This window comes from Capra hircus, chromosome 26 (genome assembly GCF_001704415.2).
Source record: "Capra hircus breed San Clemente chromosome 26, ASM170441v1, whole genome shotgun sequence".
Classification (NCBI taxonomy): Eukaryota; Metazoa; Chordata; class Mammalia; order Artiodactyla; family Bovidae; genus Capra; species Capra hircus.
In genome coordinates this window covers 4,548,044-4,563,784 of record NC_030833.1, presented here as the reverse complement: position 1 = coordinate 4,563,784, position 15,741 = coordinate 4,548,044, and the positions used below count along the sequence as shown (strand labels likewise).

The following is a 15,741-nucleotide window of genomic DNA, read 5'->3' as shown; positions in this document are numbered from 1 at the left end:
CCCTCTCTGCATGAGTCCCCACGGCTGCTCACGCCTGGACAGCAGAGGGGGACCTCGAGCAAGTGTCCTGGAGCCGTGATGCTAGGGGTGGGGAGGGGGCAGGGGCCGTCCCGCCCGCTCACGTCTCCACGTGTCCCCACAGCAACTCCCTGACGGCTGCAAAGCACCTCGGCTGGTCTGCCAGCTGCACTTCACCAGCTGGCCTGACTTCGGGGTGCCTTTCACCCCCATCGGCATGCTCAAGTTCCTGAAGAAAGTGAGGACGCTCAACCCCGCGCACGCTGGGCCCATCGTGGTCCACTGCAGGTGCGTGTGGGGCGGGGCCAGGCAGCCCAGGAAGGATACAGCCTCCAGGGGGAAAATGACCAGTGGGTGGACATCAGGGTGGGCAGAGGGGCAGCTGGGGTGACCTGAAAGTACCTCCCAAATACCGGACGCAGCTCAGAGAATCCCTCAGGGCGAGGGCTGGAGGGATGCCCTTCATCCGGGGAGGCAGAGCCCTTCGTCAGTACCACCTGTCGGGGAACCTTAGTATCAAAAGCAGACAAGCGCCTTGTGACCTGGCACTGCACGCTCCTCTGAGCCACTGGCTTTGCAGAGTCTGGGGCGTGGTCCAGCCCCGCCTGGCCCTCTCAAGGGGGCAGCCCCCCGTTCTTGCTCAGACTTCCTGAAAGCCAGAGTTGGTGTGTTGCTTCCACTGAACACCTTTGTGGCAGATTTAGAACCCCTGTGTCCCTGGAGGGCAGGTGCCTCTTGTCCCTGGCCGGGCCATGATACTCAGAACGACCCCGCCTGTAACAGCCGGAAACCCCGTGTCCAGTGGAGAGTGACAGCCGGTGAGCAGGACCGTCCATCCTCCAGCCGGAAGGGCAGGGCCACTGGCCTGAGTCCCTGCACAGGGAAACCCCTCCGAGGCGCGGACCCGCGGTGGCCCCAGCTAGAGGGGACACCGGTCAGCAGCATGTCCTCAGGACAGCGAGTTTGAAAGGCCTGTTGCAGGCAGGCAGGCAGGCGCGCTCCTGTTCCCATCAGCTGACAGTCAGCTGGCTGGGCTCCAGATGGCGGGGATGAAGGAGCCGCCTCTGTGTGGGGTCAGGGCTGGCTGCAGGGAGCGGTTCAGTTCTGTTTTGTTCTGATGCCTCCAGATTCCCTGGTGCTAGTGGACCCTCCGCGCCTGGCCCCTCCCCTGCCCGCCTCCCCACTCGCCGTGGTACTGGGGCAGGTCCTTTGCCCTTCGTCTTAGCTTCCACCCTCCGCCGCTGCCTGTGGCCGAGAGCCCCAGCCTCCGCCTGGCACAGAAGCACTCTTCCCGGGGGAGTGCGTGGCTGTAGTTGCCGTTGCAGCTCCTGACTTCTCTGTGTCCTGCTTCGCCAGCGGGTTTTTCTGTGCGGGGACGGACGCCCTTCTCTCTGGTCTGTGTATCCCCATCGAGCTGAGTCCCATGCGGGCAGATGAGTGGTCCAGACAATGCCTGGGAGCAGAGGCTCCCACCAGGAGTTCAAGCCCGCCAGCATCCCAGAAGAGGCTCTCACGGGCTGGCAGACCCCAGTCCTCAGGAGGGAGCGGACTTGACGGCCTCATCCCTCTAAATATACCTTCACTTGGGTCTCCTTGGGTTCCAGAGTGTGTACGGCCTGGGGCTGGGGGCTTAGCCATTTCCTTCTGTGCTCTGGCACTCACTCCTCACCCTCAACGACCACCCCCCGCAATCCCTTAAAAAAACTGCCACTCGGTCCCTGATGAAACCACAGGGAGAGGTCTCTCGCTGAGGCTCTGAGCTCCACACCAGCATCCAGAGTCCAGAAGGGGAAGACCGCCTGGCCTGGGGCTTCTCCTGGTGGAACCCGCCTGGCCCCTTTCATTGCTGAAGTCCCCTGCTCCCCCCTCCCGGGGCATGAGCCTCTTGCAGCCCGAAGCCAGCTACGTCCTGGCCCCTTCCACGCACCTGCTGGGTGGACTGTCTTGACCTGGCTCTGCACCGGACGATCGTCTCCTTCTTTGTTTGTAAAGAACTAAGACTCCTGAAGGAGCCCCTCATGTCTCGTCCACTGTCTCCCCGTGATGAGCAGGGAGTCTCCAAGGGGGCAGGTCTTCACTGCCTGTCTACTGCCATTTTGGAGTCTGGTGGAAAGTGTGGTGCCATCCTCCCCTCAAAAGAGGAACATGGTGGGGGGGCTTCATTCCTTAAGTTGTGAACCTTCTGTTTAAAAGATGGCTTTCTTTTTTAAAAAGAGGCTAATGCTGCAGCGGGTTGGAGTGCCGGGGGCAAGCCCAGTTCAACCTAGTGATCCTGCACCCTTGGCTGCTGCGTGCAGTTGTGGTCTGGACCATTAGGGACTTTTTGGTCCCATGGATGTTGGCTGAGTATTTTTGTATACCTGCTGAGTCCTGGGTGTTGGGGAGACACATATGGACAGCCTGCATTGGTTGGAGGGAATCTAGATGGACAGGTAGGGTGGAGGTGGGAGGAAGTGCAGAGACCGCTGTGGGGAGACCAGCTCAGGAGTGGCATTGGGCAGCTTCCCAAAGAAGGATACCTCTTGGTGGAGCCCCTGAGCACTAGCTGGCCCCAGCCAGCCTGGAGTTCAGGGCTGGGGTCCCAGATAGAGCCAGCTGGTGCCCCAATTTGCATGCCTTGGCCCCAGGGCCAACAGACCTGGCCTGGAGTCTTTCTTTCTTGTGAAGAACCTGGAAAAACATATCAAGCATGACAATAAAAAAAGAAAATCCAGGTGCACAAGTGATAATGAGGAGACAGCATTCGGTAATAGGAGAAAAATTACCAGTACAATTCACACAAAGCTTAGAGAGCGGCCCTTTTCCATAAGCCTGTTAGTAGTCTCCAGTCCACCTGCAGTTGCAGGGCCTGCAGGAGACGTGGGTTCGACCCCTGGGTTGGGAAGATCCCCTGGAAGAGGAAGGAGGAAATGGCAACCCCCTCCAGGGTTTCTGCCTGGAGAATCCCACGGACAGAGGAGCTTGGTGGGCTACAGTCTCTAGGGTCTCAGAGTCAGACAGGACCGCAGTGAGAGCTCCCTGGCTCTTGAAGGAAGTTTGAGATCTTGTCCCTGAGATTTGGTGCCCTCCGGTGGCCTTACCTGGATTTGTCTTTATTAACGGAGGGAAGTTTGAGCGCCATGAAGACGTTCGGCTTCATTGAGGGTGGCGTGTCCTGTCATCGCAGTGGGGACAGGGGACTCACGACATGGCCTCTTCCTCTCTCCCCAAGTGCGGGTGTGGGCCGGACAGGCACCTTCATAGTGATCGACGCCATGATGGACATGATGCACGCGGAGCAGAAGGTGGATGTCTTTGACTTCGTGTCCAGAATCCGCAATCAGCGGCCTCAGATGGTTCAGACAGACGTGAGTCATGCCCTCCTCTGGCCCATCCGCCTGTGCTGGTGTGAGCTTGGCTCAGCAAACCCCGACGCCCCGGGACGCAAGTCAGGTGCATGCAGAGCGGTGTCTGGCCGGGACCGTGTCACCCCGGCCCTCGCCAAGGCTGCAGATGGTCACTACAGAGAGCCCTTAATCTGACGTTCCCCGCAACCCTTTCCCCTCTGCACAAAGAGAAGGGGCCCCCTACTCCAGGGGCCCCCCTTGGAGCCCGTCTGGGTCTCCCCACAGATGCAGTACACGTTCATCTACCAAGCCTTACTGGAGTACTACCTCTACGGGGACACCGAGCTGGACGTGTCCTCCCTGGAGAAGCACCTGCAGGCGCTGCAAGGCCCCACCGCCCACTTCGACAAGATCGGGCTGGAGGAGGAGTTCAGGGTAAGCACCGACCTGCCCTCCAGGAGGACCGGCCCCGTCCACACGAGGCTGCTTGCAGCTGCTGCCTCCCTTAGGAACTCCCGGAAAAGCAAGGGGGTCCGTCCTGCCCGTGACTTTCAAGGGAAGAACAACGGGGACTCTCAGAGCTCTGCAGCCATGTCGGTGGCGGGGTGGGGGGGGGGGTAATATCATATGTGCACATTTTATCTCCCAAGACTCGGGCTGTGTCTGGAGGTGGAGACAGGCGTTTCCTCTGAGCGGGTGTCCCTGATGGCAGTGGGGTCAGAAGGCTGAGCAGTCTCTCAGGAACATCAGGGTTTTAACTGCGCGGCTGTGTCTCTCTTCGCTGCAGAAACTGACAAACGTCCGCATCATGAAGGAGAACATGAGGACAGGCAACCTGCCCGCGAACATGAAGAAGGCCAGGGTCATCCAGATCATTCCATGTAAGGGGCCGCCCGTGGAGGGTAGGCCCTCACGGCACGCGCCATCGGGCGGGTACCCTGGGGCTTCAGTCGCTGGAAGGTCGTTGACCACCCGCTCCTATAAACCAGGGGTCCAGGGCGGGGTGCCCTCGGGGAGCTCTGTCAAGTGTGGGGAAGAGAACACCCGCCTGTGAAGATGTGAGTGACCTAGGCTGTCCTGCGGGTGTCAGGCGGGCAGCTTGTGACCTGGACTTGGAGGCGGGAGAGGGAGGGGGACTTCCTGGAAGTGGAGAGATGAGCTTCGGGCCTGACGCGGTGCCTCCTGATTCTATGAGATGCCATCCCATCCTCCCCCAAGCCTGGGCAGAGGCACGACACCCCGCTGTACACAGAGTGGAGTTCTGGCCCGTGCTATGCAGCCAGACCCGAAGGGAACTCAGCTGAGACCTTCCAGGGAGAGGCGTTGGGGCTGGCACACCGTGGGCAAGGGAGGCATCGGGCACTGGGTGGCCTGAGGTCTAGGGGGACGGAAAGCCTACAGGCCTGGTAGGAGCAGAGGCATTGGAGGAACCCCAGGGGGAAGGGGAGGCGCCCGCCTAGAGGGGAGGTGGTAAGGCTCACCCAGACCTCTCCTCTGCATCCCCTCCTGGACTCCAGCTCATGCAGCAGCAGGCCCTCACATGGACCTGCCCAAGCCAGCAGCGCATGGGGCTGGGCAAGCCCTCTCCAGCCTCAGACCCTGGAGGCTCTGTGGCTGTGATGCCTCCGGCAGGCTATGCCACGTTGCCTGGCCGGCCACACTCCTTTGACACCTTAAATTTACTTTAATGTTTACGTTTCGGTATGAATGGCTTCAATTTAGGCTTCCCTGGGAACTCAGCTGGTAAAGAATCTTCCTGCCATGCAGGAGACCCAGGTTCGATTCCTTGATCGGGAGGATCCCCTGGAGAAGGGATAGGCTACCCGCTCCAGTATTCTTGCCCGGGGAATCCCCAAGGACAGTGGAGCCTGGCGGGCTACAGTCCACGGGGTTTCAAAGAGTCAGACATGACTGAGTGACCAAGTACAGCCCAGCACCTCAATTTATGACCGATGAAGACAATGAGTCAGTTATTTGAGAACTTTCCTCACAAATCACAGCTTCCCCTGGCCACTTGAAGGAACCTAGTTTAGGAAGGAAACCTTCCAAGGGGTTGACTGTATTTAGTGATATTATCCATAAGCTTTGTCTCGGAAGCTCCTAACAGCGAGTTCAAGTTTGCCAGGCAGGATGGGGTCGCTTCTGACCCACGGGATGCACTGCTTTACAGACGACTTCAACCGAGTGATTCTCTCCATGAAGAGGGGCCAGGAGTACACGGACTACATCAACGCATCCTTTATAGACGTAAGTGCCGGGCACCCGCCGGGCCTGTGTGCCTGGTGGGGATGATAGCTCCCTTTCCCTGTGATCACAGTCTCTTCACCTACTTGCTTTCACAATCAGAAAGGGTGGACACGCCCCCAGGAAGCCAAACCAGTTCATAAGCAAACACTTGCTGAAAAAAAAAAAAAATAAGGAACTCTGATATAGAGGATGTACGTGCACTTTTAAATAATTGGCTGCTTTTCCATTCTGCCTTTAAATACATCGTAACTTCTCTTTTGCTTCGCTGTTAAACTCTAGCCCTCTGTCCCTGAGCTTTCTGTCCTGTGACCACAGTCCGGTTCAGGCCCCGTCACAGGCTGCCTTGTGCACAGCAGAGCTGAATGGGCAGGAGACAGCATTGCAGTCAAGTCCATGTGTGGATTCTGGTTCACAGACGAGAGAACGCTGTGCTGGAGGGGGGTCACGCAGGCCCCAAGCCAGGACCGGGGAATTAACTCACTTCCTCTAACTCTGCACCCTCTCTGCCCTGCCTCGATGCTGTTAGCTGTGACACGTACAGACGCATTCTTAATAGAATCAAAGCCAGTCCAAGCAAGGGTCCTCTTACCTGGTACAGAGGTGAAGGGGCCCCTTGACCTGTTTTCTGGGCGTGTGCCATCTGGGGCTTGGCTCAGGCCCCGGAAGACTGAATGCCGTCCCTCCTGCGGCCCTGGGCTGTCCTAAAGCCACGTGTCCCAGCATGGGAGAGCGGCGGGGGGAAGCCAGACTTGAACCTCTGCTCCCATTTGAAGGGCTACCGGCAGAAGGACTACTTCATCGCCACCCAGGGGCCCCTGGCGCACACCGTGGAGGACTTCTGGAGGATGGTCTGGGAGTGGAAGTGCCACACGATCGTGATGCTGACCGAGGTGCAGGAGAGAGAGCAGGTCAGCCCGCCCCCCACCCCAGCGGCCTCCAGGGCCGCTCACACCCACCGGGTGCAGCCCACCCGATGGACTGCCTGTCCCTTGGGAACACCTCACCTGCCATCAGCTGTGAGGCCAGGCCACAGCTACTGAGGAGGGAGAGAGGCTGCAAATGAAAAAGGTTTTATTTCAACTCCCCCCGCCACTCCAGTTCATTGTAACTACCCATTGGCTGTTGCTCTTAGCTTACATTTTATTTAAAGTGAAGTCGCTCAGGCATGTCCGACTCTTTGTGACCCCATGGACTGCTACCAGGTTCCTCTGTCCATGGGATTTTCCAAGCAAGAGTACTGCAGTGGGGTGCCATTTCCTTCTCCAGGGGATCTTCCTGACCCGGGGATAGAACCCTGGTCTAATGCACCGTAGGCAGACACTTTACCGTCTGAGCCACATTTAACCTGCCTTGAATTTCTGCCATTTTGTGTTTGCCACAAATACATATTTGATCACAACCTGTTGAAGGAAAAGACCTTTATTCACTTTTCTTGGGGCAAAAGATGGAGGTATTGAAATGTGTGCCTAATTAATATAGTCCTGGTAGAAGTGAATGGATTAAATGTTTCTTTTCTCCCAGAGATCCATCTAGAGGCACATAATCTTCTTATTTTTATTTAATAGCATCATAAACACTTTTGAGCCCATCATCCAATCGAAAAACCAAACTTTGGCTGATAACATATACTTACTTACCTAGGTGTTTTCCCAAGAGGTATCCACTACCCTGAATTTGTGGAGTTTGACTTCTTTGCTTTTTAAAAACAGTTTTATTGGGACATAACACACATATCACGCAGTTCCTCTTTCTAAAAGGTCTGGTTCCGTGGGTTTTAGCCTACTCACAGAGTTGTACAGCATCACTAATTCAGATCGTTTTCATCACCTGAAAAGAAACCCCACACCCACGAATGATCACTGCCTACTCCCTCCTCACAATCCCTGCAACCACAGGTTAGTTACTTTCTGACTATGAAGTTGCCTCCTCTGGATATTTCATATAAATGGAATCATGCCACCTTTTTTTTATGATTGAGCACTTTCACTGAGCGTGTTTATAAGGCTCATTCATGAATCAGTTCCTCACTCTTTTTTTTTTTAATAGTATGGCCCTAAATTCTGTGTTTTCCTTCATTAGTGTTTGGACATTTGGGTTGTTTCACTTTGGGCTGTTACGAATACTGTTTTGAACACTCATGGACAAGTTTTTACGTGGACACATATTTTTATTTCTCTTAGGTAGATGCCTAGGGCTGGAACTGCTGGGGCCTGTCATAACTATATTGCAAACTCGTATCACTTAACTGTTCAAGCAGCTCCCCACCAGTAATGTACGAGTGTTCCCGTTTCTCCCCATCCTCATCAACACTGACAATCATCTTTTTAATTAAGCCATCCTAATGAATGTTTTCTTAGCTTTTTAAGAAATCTTTTTTTATCGAGTATATATATTCCTAAAGAAGCTACTGTTTAGTTCTGTCTGCTTTTCAACTTCATATTAAGAGGGCACCATTAAGGTATACAAAGGGGCTTCCCTGGTGGCTCAGCCGGTAAAGAATCCACCTGCAATGCAGGAGGACCTGGGTTCGATCCTTGGGTTGGGAAGATCCCCTGGAGAAGGGAACGGCTACCCACTCCAATATTCTGGCCTGGAGAATTCTACAGACTGTACACTGCATGAGTCACAAGGAGTCAGACACAACTGAGTGGCTTTCACACAAGGTATACAGTCTTCTGAGACTTGACTTTTCCACTTGAAGATATGCATTCGATATTTTGCTGTGTTGCTGCCTGTAACTGTGGCTCATTCATCATCATTTCCTTATGCTCCATGACACAAACTGTACATCCTGCATCCACTGACTTGCCCCTCCTTCTGTCCTGGGCATTTGGGTTGATTTCCTTTTGTTGTTTTACAGTGCTGTGGTTACTTTCTTGTATGTGTCTCATGATGCATGTGGAATTGTACGGTTCAGAGACAAAAATGCCACGTTGGAGAGGGTGTGAACGTTCGAATTGGCAGGGCAGTTCCTAACGACTTTCCAAAGTAGTTATGGTTTTCAAAGCAGACCCTGGATGAACGTCATTCTTCTACATCCCCAGGATTGTCTGGCACCCTCATTTTTGTTAATTAAATAGGCATAAATATCATCTCTTTGTGGCCTTCATTTGCATCTCCCTGACCCCTCTGAGGGCAGGCATCACTTTGTGTATTTATAGAGGATGACATGTTTCCTCTTGTGCAGAGTGCCTGTTCATGCCTTTCCCTCATTCTTCTTGTGGGTTGTTTGCACTTTTCTTGTTGATTTGGAGGATTTCTTTATATATTCTTGGTACTGATTCCTTGTTGCTTTTAAGTATTGCAAGTATCTCATCTCAGCTGATGCCTTGTCTTTTTACTCTCTCAATGTCTGTTGGAGTTCCCCAAGTGGTTCAGTGGTAAAGAATCTGCCTGCCAATGGAGAAGATGCTGGTTTGATCCCTGGGTGGGGAAGATTCCCTGGGAGGAGGAAATGGCAAGCCACTCTAGTATTTTTGCCTGGAAAATGCTATGGACACAGGAGCCTGGTGGGCTACAGTCCATGGGGTCGCAAAAGAGTCAGATACAACTTAACGACTAAGCAACAACAAACTGTTTATTGATGACATAGGGTTAATTTTAATATAATCTGATGTTGAGATCTTCTTTGTCATGGTTGGTTAGCTCTTTGGGGTTCTTGTTTGGTAAACCTGTACCCCCAAATGAAAAGATATTTTTTCTAAGGCGTTCACAGTTTTATTTCTGACTTCAAGTCTTACCCTGTCTTGGTTTGTCTTTATTAAACTTCAAGTCTGCCATATACAGTCGTGTAGGTTGCACACTGCCCAACTCCAGGAGGGGCCGGGGCATTCATATCAGTCCAGGCAGCTGAGCCAGGCAGGTGAGTTAGGGATCCAGCTCACTTCTCCCGTTCAGAGAGCTGATTCTCCAGCTCCAGCTACTGACTGGCCCCTCCTCTGTGTGCTGTCATTTCTGCTCTGTGTCTGTCCTGCAGACACACGCATGTCTGTTCCTGGACTTCATTTCTGCTCTGTGTCTGTCCTGCAGACACACACATGTCTGCTCCTGGGCTGTCTGCTTTGTTCCCTTGGTCAGCAGGCAGTGGCATTCGTATTTATGCTCATGTGTTACTTTCCTGTTCAGATGAAATGCATTAAATGGTTTGACAGCACGCCTGTATCCTATTGTTAAAACGGCTGGCAGCAAATTCTTTAGTATGAGACTTAGAACATTTTTATTTTATCCCCCAGGATAAATGCTACCAGTATTGGCCAACAGAGGGCTCAGTGACTCACGGAGAAATAACGATCGAAATAAAGAGTGACACCCTTTCTGAAGCCATCAGTATACGAGACTTCCTGGTCACCTTCAATCAGGTATTGTTGACGGAGACCTTTAGTCTCTTGTGAACAGAACACCCTGCAGCCATTGTGTGGGCTCCCCACGTTCGTGTCAGTGGTCAGCGTGGGCGGTCGGCAGCCATGTTACCAAGTGGCTGATCTCCCATAAGATTTCACCTCCATGATCGTCCCCCAGCTCCTTGCTGGAGTGCAGGGATGGTGGGGCCAAGTAGCCAACTCCAAGAGGCGCCCTACTGCTGCCCAGTCCCTGGGAGAAACAACCGTGGGTCAGAGAGCAGGAGGAATGAATGGGTAACGCCACAGAGGCCTCCTGGGCTTCTCTGCCAGACCCCTTCTCAGAGCCTCCCGCCACCCCCCACCAGCCAAGTCTTGGGAACGCTCCCTGTGTGTCAACCATGGGTAAAATGACCTACCTATGGGATCTGATTCCGAGCCCAAGATGGTCAGTACAGAGAAACCCATCTTTGCCCAAAGACTTGGTCTCCTCCACGTGGGTCGAAGAAAGACCCAGGGCCCCTAGACTCTGAAACTGCTCATCCCCAGCCTTGAAGAGACATGGGGGGGTCCTGAAAGTCAAAGTCGCCCAGTCGTGTCCAACTCTATGCGACCCCATGGACTATACATTCCGTGGAATTCTCCAGGCCAGAATACTGGAGTGGGTAGCCTATGCCTTTCTCTTGGGGATCTTCCCAATCCAGGAGTTGAACCCAGGTCTCTCACATTGCAGGCGGATTCTTTATCAGCTGAACCACAAGGGAAGTCCAAGAATACTGGAGTGGGTAGCTATCCTTTCTCCAGAGGATCTTCCCAACCCAGGAATTGAATTGGGGTCTCCTGCGTTGCAGGAGGATTCTTAACTGAGCTATCAGGGAAGTGAGGCTTCTTACAAAACAGGGATGATTCTTGTCATCTCAAGCAAAACTACCCAGGATCCCATAACGGGGTCTGGCAGGCCCTGGGGGCTCTGGGGAGCGTCCTTTGACTGGCGTGACCCCCACCCAGAAGGAAGCACGGCTGGCCTTCTGCTTTAGGGTGACCACAGCCTACGAGCAGCCAGCATCTGGGAGGCCAGCCAGATGAGAACTCCGCGGGCTGCCTGAGACTGTGGCCTGAATCCCCTCCGGGCGGGGTTGGGAGGGTGGCCGGGTGGCTGTGACCGCGCAGCCCTGAGACGCTCTTCCCGCCCCGCAGCCCCTGGCCCGGCCAGAGGAGCAGATGCGGGCGGTGCGGCAGTTCCACTTCCACGGCTGGCCCGAGATCGGGATCCCGGCCGAGGGCAAAGGCATGATCGACCTCATCGCGGCCGTGCAGAAGCAGCAGCAGCAGTCGGGCAACCACCCCATCACCGTGCACTGCAGGCAAGCGGGCCCGGGGCGCCCCCTCCCGGTGGGCCCGGCGCGGGCCACGCCCAGCCCACTGCTCCCCTGGGCGCCACGTCCCTGGACCGTCGTCTTCACCTCCCCCGCTCCCAGGCTTAACACAAACGCATAAATATCTTCCCAGACTTGCAGGAGCATTTGGTGAGAAGGAGTCAGGAAGCGACTCAGACACATTTCTTTGTGCTTTTTAAGTTGTCAAAAAAAAAAAAAAAAAAACTAGACACATTTCCAAGCGCAGCTCAGACAAACCCTGAACCTGAGTTATCTTCGTTTTGAGAGACTGGTGTGGCTCTGGCTGCCATGCCCACCCAGCACAGCAGGAAGCTTCTCTTGAACTACTCAGGGATGTCTAGGCTAGGGTCCATAACAGAGGGTCCGCAGCCCCAGCCCACCACTCAGCCTGGCTCCCAAGCCCCCCACCCTACCGTGAGCAGAGGGACCCACCAGGGGGCACCTGGACACAGCAGGACACCCCCCCAGCAAGAACCTTGATAAACAGCTTTATGAGGCATAAGGTGAATCCTGTGGAGACATGCCAGCTCTCATTCCTTCTGGGCCAGGCCCCCCTGCTGGCAGGGACCTTGACCACCCTTGTAAAACTCTTCCTGCGGGAGCTTGGGGCATCTGATCTTGGGGTGAGGTTGATTTGTGGAAGCTTGGGGTGTCTGATCTTGAGGTGGAGTCTGACTTGGGGAAGCTTGGGGTGTGTAATCTTGATGGGATCTGATTTGCTTCTAAGACTGCACTTCTGTACCTCTGTCGACGTGTGGCTCCCATTTTTCCGACTGCCATTTGCCCCCACCCGCTTACCCCTCGTGTCAACAAAGCCCGGCTTAACTTGGTGGATTGGTCTGGCCGCATTCCTGACCTTGGACCCAGAGATGCGCCCTTTGGGCACGGCCAGCAGGGGGTGCACACACCTAGGTTTTCAGTCCCTGGTGCCTTTGTAGCTGTCCTTTAGAATAAATGAGCACTGAGTTCCTTCTTGTTCCGCCTCCACAAACCCAGACGGAACGTTATGGGTGTCGGGCACAGGGATGCCAACAAAGCTGAGCGAAACCCGCAGTCGGGATTTGGGGCCCCCATGGGAACCCCGCGTCCTCCGAGGGCTCCGTGGAAGAGGCCAGCCAAGCCTGCCTGCATTAGGCCTGCTCTCTCTCTCCCAAGAGGGTCTGCTTCCGCAGGGTTTATCTGTTAAGCAGAGCAGATGCAGACCTTCACTGTCGGGAAGGGTCAGTTATCTGACCCTCCCTCCCAGGGGCTGTCTTTTGTCCAAGCAACTCTTCCATCCACCCACACACCTCCCATCTCGGAAGATGGTCCCTGCACACATGGGGAGTCGGCCAGGATTGCAGCTCCCTACGCCTGAACAGGGAGGGGTTTTGCTCCTAAGAAGTTTCCAGGTGATGTAGCTGCTGCCAGCCCAGGGGCCATCCTCTGAGAGTCCCCCCACAAGGAGGAAGGGAAATGGGTCCACCAGCTTGAAAACTCCTCACTGGTTCTGGTCTGCCTCATGTTACATGTAAGCACGTTCTTGAGGACTTCTGTGCTTGCTGACTCTCTGTCCAGAGCTAAGCTCCATATAAAATGGTCATTAAAGAGCCAAGCTCCGGTCCTTCCAGCGCTGGCGTGTGGGGCCTGGTGGAGGCTGTGGGTTTCTCATGCCCGCGGGCGAGATTCGGTGTCTTACTCCGTGCTCTCTCTGCAGTGCTGGAGCTGGGCGGACGGGGACTTTCATAGCACTCAGCAACATTCTGGAACGGGTCAAGGCTGAGGGGCTTTTAGACGTATTCCAAGCTGTGAAGAGTTTACGACTTCAGAGGCCACACATGGTGCAAACCCTGGTAAGAAACGGCTTCCAGAGGAGTTGAGAATTGTCTCATGTTGCATTTGATGTATGTTGCACTGAAGTTCAAGTCCACCAGGAAGGAAGGAGGGAGGCTACGTTTCCAGGACAGAGAGCTCAAAGTCCCAGACAGCATACAGCATACAGAAGCTTCGCAGACTCCCTTCCTCCCTTGCATCAGGGTGGGGTCTGTCCCCTGGGCAGACGCGAGAGGAGGGGCATTGCCCTGGCTTTCGATGATAAGACCCGTTGGACAGAAGCCCAGCTGCGCGTCAGTGAACTGTTCCTGCAGATTCCAGTCTACGCTTACAGACGTAGACGTTCACACGCGGCGGTGACATTTACAGTCCTGATTCTTGCCATCTTCTGCCTTCCATGGGTCATGTGGACTCTTGTCCTTGGCTGGGTCTCACTCAGCCTCCAGACACTGCCCAGGAGGCTTAAGGAATCCATGCAGAGTGCAGTTGCCCGTAGGTCTTCCTTCATTCCATGGTGAAAACCCACTCTTTCTGGTTTTCAGAGGAGATGCCTCCCTACCAAATTTGGTGATTGCCCTCCAACAGCAAGTTCAGTTTTCAAGACCGTTATAACCCGTTGCTTTTCTCAAGAAAAGTAAAAGTGTTTGTCATGTCCGACTCTTTGAGACCCCCCATGGACTATAGCCCACCAGGCTCTTCTGTCCATGGGATCCTCCAGGCAAGAACACTGGGGCGGGTTGCCATGACCTTCTCCAGAGACATATTTATTTTCCCCAGTTCAGTTCAGTTGCTCAGTCATGTCTGACTCTTTGCAACCCCATGGACTGCAGCATGCCAGGCCTCCTGGTCCGTCACCAACTCCCGGAGCTTACTCAAACTCATGTCCATTGAGTCGGTGATGCCATCCAACCATCTCACCCTCTGTCGTCCCCTTCTCCTCCTCCCGCCTTCCATCTTTCCCAGCATCAGGGTCTTTTCCAATGAGTCAGTTCTTTACATCAGGTGGCCAACGTATTGGAGTTTTCCCCAAGGCTTCCTATCTTAGGACTTGCCCTCCCAGGCCCCTGGCACAGCCCACTGGTTCTCTGTGCTCACTCAGTCCTAACGCAGGCACTTTCTCTTTCCTTCCAAGGGCTGGGTGACTGGGTGGGATCTTAGTAGCTGGCAGGGAGGACCCTGTAGTGACTCTTGACTCTCCCAACTCCCCTGCAACCACAGGACAGCCGCTTTTGGCTCCGTCTTTCTTTCCCTGCAAAGCACAGCTCTGTCCTATGCTGGCTGGACCGAGACCCCAGAAGGGCTAGACGGGCTAATGTTTGGCCTCTTCCAACCCAAAGGCCGGTCGATTCTTGTTCAATGTGAATTTAGGTAAGAGGCTGAACCCAAGGTGCTGGGAAAGAAGAGGAGGGAGCTCGGAGCCTCCCTTGGGCCCCCCGCTTCCCCAGCTCCCATATTAACTGGGCCAGCAAGTGACCAGGGTCTGCAAGGGTAGCTGCCGTCTGTTGTTCCTCAAACCACTGGAGTCCACCCCCATATCTGCTTACTGTTGTGCTCATGGTTTTCCTAGACTCATGGTAGGCTCTCCAAGAAAGTTCAGGCATTGCCATTTTCCCCATCTGTTTCATTTCCTCTTTTCCCCCTGCCCTTTGGCCACATTGCCCAGCATGTGGGATCTTAGTTCCCCAACCAGGGATCGAACACGCACTCCCTGCATTGGAAGCTTCAAGGCTTACCCGCTGCAGCACCAGCGAAGTACTCATTTCTTCTTTTCAGTGCTCGGTACTGGTGGTGTGACGCGCCCTGCTCACTGGCCCCCCGTTAACCCATCACCTGGCTCTAGTCTCGAAACCTCAAAGAGCTGCTGGAAGGTCAGAAGTCAGGCGATGTCCAAGTGTGCTAATGAGAGCCTCACACAGATGTGTGGAGGGGCCTCCCCAGGTGGCCCAGTGGCAAAGAATCTGCTGCCAGAGTAGGAGACACAAGAGATGGGGGTTCAGTCCTTGGGTCGGGAAGATCCCCTGGAGTAGGAAGTGGTGACACTCCAGTATTCTTGCCTGGAAAATTCTTTGGACAGAGGAGCCTGACGGGCTGCAGTCTGTGTATTTACAAAGAATCGGACACAACTGAGCGTGCACGCACTCACAGATGGAAGGCATCATTCTTTTGAATTTTAGTAAAGTTGATATAAAGCAATGCCCTTTTGTAGTGTAAATTTAGGTTTAAAAATAATCTATATTTCCATCTTATTTAACTTTTATAGATTATTTTCTTTGCATTATGAAGCTTGATGCTAGGTTTGCTGTTATTTTTTCGTTCCAAAGTAGTGGTTTTTAGTTTAAATATGAAAACTAGAGATCTCTCACTCAGAGAGTGAGTCCAAAATACACTGAGTTGAAACACTGACATTTTCTATGTAGAAAAATAGATTTGGAAACATGTACCTAGAAACTAAATTGTGTAACAGAAGTTTATATGCATCAGGATATATACTATTTTAATAACTGGTCAGACTTTTTTATGTCTTCTCTCTAGTGTTTCTTTGAATTAAATTAATTAAATATATCTTTAATATTATTTTAATATGTTCTTGGTTTTCTTTTTCAG

The 15,741-nt window shown here is 53.7% G+C and overlaps 1 protein-coding gene across 3 annotated transcripts in view; it reads left to right on the top strand.

The window, feature by feature from the left end:
• Positions 1-15,741, top strand: part of PTPRE (protein tyrosine phosphatase, receptor type E) — a 179,558-nt gene that overhangs the window by 160,958 nt on the left and 2,859 nt on the right. For all 3 annotated transcript variants that reach the window (XM_018041550.1, XM_018041551.1, XM_018041552.1), the window contains 9 exons: positions 143-306; positions 3,230-3,365; positions 3,630-3,779; positions 4,132-4,225; positions 5,515-5,591; positions 6,365-6,499; positions 9,824-9,949; positions 11,126-11,292; positions 13,022-13,157. In XM_018041550.1, coding sequence (XP_017897039.1) covers positions 143-306; positions 3,230-3,365; positions 3,630-3,779; positions 4,132-4,225; positions 5,515-5,591; positions 6,365-6,499; positions 9,824-9,949; positions 11,126-11,292; positions 13,022-13,157 — 1,185 coding nt within the window. The remainder of the gene's footprint in view (positions 1-142; positions 307-3,229; positions 3,366-3,629; positions 3,780-4,131; positions 4,226-5,514; positions 5,592-6,364; positions 6,500-9,823; positions 9,950-11,125; positions 11,293-13,021; positions 13,158-15,741) is intronic.